The 4861-nt window shown below is 37.6% G+C and overlaps 1 protein-coding gene across 1 annotated transcript in view; it reads left to right on the forward strand.

Annotated features, from left to right (window-relative positions):
• LOC108370405 (myb-like protein P) overlaps nt 1-4861 on the forward strand; it is a gene marked incomplete at its 5' end in the record, with an annotated part of 47999 nt that overhangs the window by 13433 nt on the left and 29705 nt on the right. Inside the window, one exon of the mRNA XM_017625739.1 lies at nt 2745-4006. Within this exon, the coding sequence (XP_017481228.1) occupies nt 2745-4006 (1262 nt within the window). The remainder of the gene's footprint in view (nt 1-2744; nt 4007-4861) is intronic.

Raw genomic sequence — 4861 nt, forward strand, 5'->3', positions numbered from 1 at the left:
CGTTATCTTTGAATCTACAGGGCCTAGCAAAAAGTGTTGTATGCACAGTATAGAAAATTTGTATGCAAGTATAGAAAATTTTATTAACTTTTAAAAGCTTCAAACCGTTTTGGAATTGCTTAATTCGTTCTTGAGATATAAATGATAAAGTGGACCCAATTTTTTTTTTTTTTNTAAATTGCAAATATCTCAAAAACGGTACCATAGAATTAAAAATAACCTTGATTTTCGGAATCAGGGGATGATTTTACATAAGAATTTCATAACGGCGCTTCTGGTAAAGAGAAAAAGTTGAAATTTGTGGTCCAGTGTTATTGTTGAGTACGTTAAAGAGATTTTAAAAATAGATGCAGGCCATCCTGGAAAGAATAGTGTACACGTTTTTCGAATTTTACATCAATACCGGTAATTTCTTCGAAAGGACTCCTGAATACTTTATTGTAGGCCGAAAAAAATCTACATTTCCTGTTTAAGATTTTTCTTCTAGCGTCATTATTTTGCATGTTAAGTCGAAGTTCAGACACGACTTAACAACTCAACTCGAAGCTTGTAGGGAAGAGAGCGACGAGGAAAGGGGACGGGTACCAAGTTGTTCGTACTCGGGCAACACGCTTTGTGCTCTCGTTCTTCTGAGTAATTCAAGTTGGATGTTCACAGCCAGTGTTGCCAGGTCTTCGGCATGAGAAAACGTCCCTCTTGGTCTGAAAAAACGTCATTTCCTACCCAAAAACGTCATTTTCAAATGAATGTACAAAAAATTGTTCTTATTAAACCTTTATTGTATACAAAGGTACATATCGAGCCCTAACCGCCAAAATAACGTAAGCGACATTTTTTTCAAAATTTTCTTTTTGATGCAGAAATACATCTAGATGCTTTAGGAATATTTCTGCATAAAAACGAAAATTTTGAAAAAATGTCGCTTACGTTATTTTGGCGGTTAGGGCTCGATATGTACGTAAGGTATAAAAATGTCATTTCGACAGAGCACATTTAGAATTCATTTTAAACTGGTTTGAGATCGTTAATATAGAAATGATGTTATACATACACTTGTGATCAGCTGATTAAGTCATCAATATTTTGATCGATTTTGGCTGTTGTTCTTTTGTTTATTTAATGTTTATTATTTTTCCATAAAAGCCAAGCTCATTATATAACAAACAAAATATAAATCCCCATTTAAAACTTTGTGCAAAAATTATAAAAAATCTGCAAAGTTTCAGCTATATTTTCAACTTTTTATTCAGATTTTTTTTAATTTTTTTTGAGTATGCAGTTTGTTAGCCCATTAAATTTCCTGGAATAATGTGCAAGTTTAAAGGGGCTACATAATCGCGTTGATTTTTAATAATTGTTTTTCTTATAGACATTTGGTTAGGGGGTCGGTTGTCGAAAATGCTAAATTACGTTCTGCTAAGAAGGAGCATAGCAATATTTCAGCCCTTTTTGCGTTCATTACATTTTCAATGAAGTCTTAAAAAAGTCGCCTACTTTTTTCTGACTTTTTATGCTGCTACAGCTTTTTTGTTGCTTTTGCGAGCGTGCGTGTTGCAATAGATCAGCTCTTCCTGATGTCTCGTGACCTCAAGTGTTTACACAACCAGCTTTTGTCCAAGAATCCAAAAAAAATGCGCGTACACTTGGTTTGCATCATATTTAAGTCATCTGTGTCCAAAGAATAAATATCTTTTGAAGCAGCTGCTGCAAAACACAAAGCTTGTAAAGATTTANTTTTTTCTGACTTTTTATGCTGCTACAGCTTTTTTGTTGCTTTTGCGAGCATGCGTGTTGCAATAGATCAGCTCTTCCTGATGTCTCGTGACCTCAAGTGTTTACACAACCAGCTTTTGTCCAAGAATCCAAAAAAACGTGAGCGTACACTTGGTTTGCATCATATTTAAGTCATCTGTGTCCAAAGAATAAATATCTTTTGAAGCAGCTGCTGCAAAACACAAAGCTTGTAAAGATTTACTAAGAAAATAATTCAAAAACAGTTCTACTTACAAGATTTAGTAACGGAGAAAAATTACTGGAAAGTGAAAAAACGTAATTTTTTACACAAAAAACGTTCAAAAGTCAACAGGATACAAAAAAGGGTCCAAATGACGTTAAAAACGTCAACCTGGCAACGCTGTTCACAGCTGACAACAACAATTGCGTACAGAAGAGTTGCTGTGTGTGAATGCAAAAGGCAACACCAAAAGAGAAATCGCCAATAATAAGCAACACGAGTTTCCGTGTCTGAACGCAGATTAATGAAAAATTTGTGACATTTTTTTCATTTTTCGACAGTGGAGTCTCCTAGAGCCGCTCATTGAACGAAAGTAATATACCTTCCCATATATACATATGTATGTATATATGTATTTTGTAGAGAATTTTCTGCTCCATGTTCTGATACTTTTATTTTCTTAATAGATTCATTTAAAATTAGTTCTGCGCGTATTTTGGCGGTAAGTTCAAAACTTTCAGCTGTTTTTCATTAATTAATAATATTAGCGAAATATCTTGACTCCTACTTTAGACAAGTTGTTTAGCGTAATTTTCTGGACATTTTGGTAAAAGTCTCATCCCGCGCAACTATTTATTTGAAGCCTCACATATATTTCTTGCAGAAGTGTAATACGAATTGAATACATATTTCCACTTTACGGAATTTATAATTTAATGTACGAATATTGTTCTAAAACAAAGGAGATACATCTTTATTATTCTTTCTTCTTTTCTTCTCTCACTTTCAGCCAAAAAGCCTACAAATCAAATCAAAAGCGACTATCGTTCAAACTCACAGTTAGACACTTCAACTGCCAGATTGAATGAAATGAGCAGCACTTCAGGCACGACAGCACATCCCACCGTAGGCATGATGCAACAGCAACAACAGTACCAACAGTCACAGTCCTATGCCACTAACCTAGATGTAAGTTCATCGAAACACGACAACAACAAAAATTACCAACAACAAGTGCAGGAAACCCCCGCAGCTACTGCCTCCATCGGTGGTACCAAATCGTTGCAGCATACCACGAAATCATGGCAAAAGAAGAAAACCTATCAACAGCAACAAAAACAAAAGCACGAACAACAAAAACAACATCAACACAAGCACACACATACCAACGCAGCAGCAGCTGAAAACACGCCTTACTACACTTACCACCCATCGTCGCCAGTGTCGGCTAGCAAAATTCTGAGTTTCCCAGAGAATTTGCCATCGGTGTTGTATCACGACTATCGTACCGAAGAGCATCAGCATCACCAACATCAACATCATCAGCAGCATTTGAAGCATCAGCAAAAGAAGCTCCAACTACAAATACAACATCAGCAGGAGCAACAACAAAAACGCAAACAACAATTGCAACAACATGGGCACCGCAGCGCTTGGAAAAGCAACACCCATCAGCCAACACTGTATCAACACGATATTTTTGAGGCAAAATCAGTAGGAGCGAGTGCATATGCCTCATCGCCGTCATTGTATGTCGGCAGCGACAACAGCGACAACGGCTACATGGGCTTCAACGCCGACTGGGGACTGGTGGGCGGTAATGAAAATGTCTACGATGATACGGAGATAGACAGCGACATTCTGCCTGAGCCACCCACAAAGAAACCGAAAATGACAGCGACAACAAGCGCCGTCATGGCAACAATGATTGCTACAGCAACAACAATGAAGGAAGCAACCGATGGCCTGGCTGTAGGAAACACAGATTTAGGTACAGCTGCGACAGCAGCTGCAGGCACTCGTGCGAATGTTGATATTACAGGAGGCGTTGGTGCTGGCGTACAAGCGCCCGGACACGTGCAGTTACAACAACAGCCAGTGCAACAGGAACAGCAACGACAACGACAACGACAGCAAAGTGACAGCATTGTTGCCGACAACGAGAAGTCATTAAAAATGAATGCAGCTGATGCGTTCGCCTCCTCAACGCCATCGCCATCTGCTGCGGTTAATGTAGCAACAGCAGTGAGCCCAACGTCCACCAAAATAGCGGTGAGTATTAGTGTAGTAGTGCGCTGATGACTTACGTAAATGGAGTCAAAGAAATTCGTTGGCTATTTGTGAGTGAATGAGTGTGTGCGCGTTTAAATCCAGCGCCCATGTATGCATTTAATGGAGGTATGAAGCGTGATGGTGGTAGAGGTCATAAATTCTTCACATTTCCTGTAAAGTGGCTAAAGTTTGTGGCAATTGTGCTCGGCGGAGCTGTTAGCTGAGTTAAGCGCTTTAATGGATAATTTCGATTGCTTTTCTGTTAAGTGACTTGGGAGTAATCGTCCCAGTTAAAGCGAAAGTTCACTCTTGTCCATATCCTGGTGCTTACAACTCAGAGATGAATAAATTATAAACAAGTAATGCAAGTTAATAGACTTTGGTAGGTGGATCTTATAGAATTTGAAACGCTAAACTTTTTTTACCAAGGGCCACGAGTTCGGTTTTTTCATCATATAAAATGTTATAATAGATGAAGATTTCCTGCGCCATAGTCCTCGATTCCGCACTTCGGAATTAAAACTGGAAAGCTTAAAATTTAAGCCAACTTAAGCAAATTCCTTTTAAGTCAACTATACGATATATATGTAGTAAATTCACAAAACTACTCGTCAGAGGATATTAAGAATTAGTTTTTCCTAATAAATTAAAACGACTTTTCATACACAATGTATGTAATTAAAAAGATTTCTTTAAACATAAATAAGGTTTTTGAATGAAAGCAAGTAAAGGGTGATTTTTTTGAGGTTAGGATTTTCATGCATTAGTATTTGACAGATCACGTGGGATTTCAGACATGGTGTCAAAGAGAAAGATGCTCAGTATGCTTTGACATTTCATCATGAATAGACTTAC

The sequence above is a fragment of the Rhagoletis zephyria genome, unplaced genomic scaffold (assembly GCF_001687245.7).
Source record: "Rhagoletis zephyria isolate East Lansing unplaced genomic scaffold, Rhagoletis_zephyria_1.1 Rzeph_scaffold_04199, whole genome shotgun sequence".
NCBI classification, from domain to species: Eukaryota; Metazoa; Arthropoda; class Insecta; order Diptera; family Tephritidae; genus Rhagoletis; species Rhagoletis zephyria.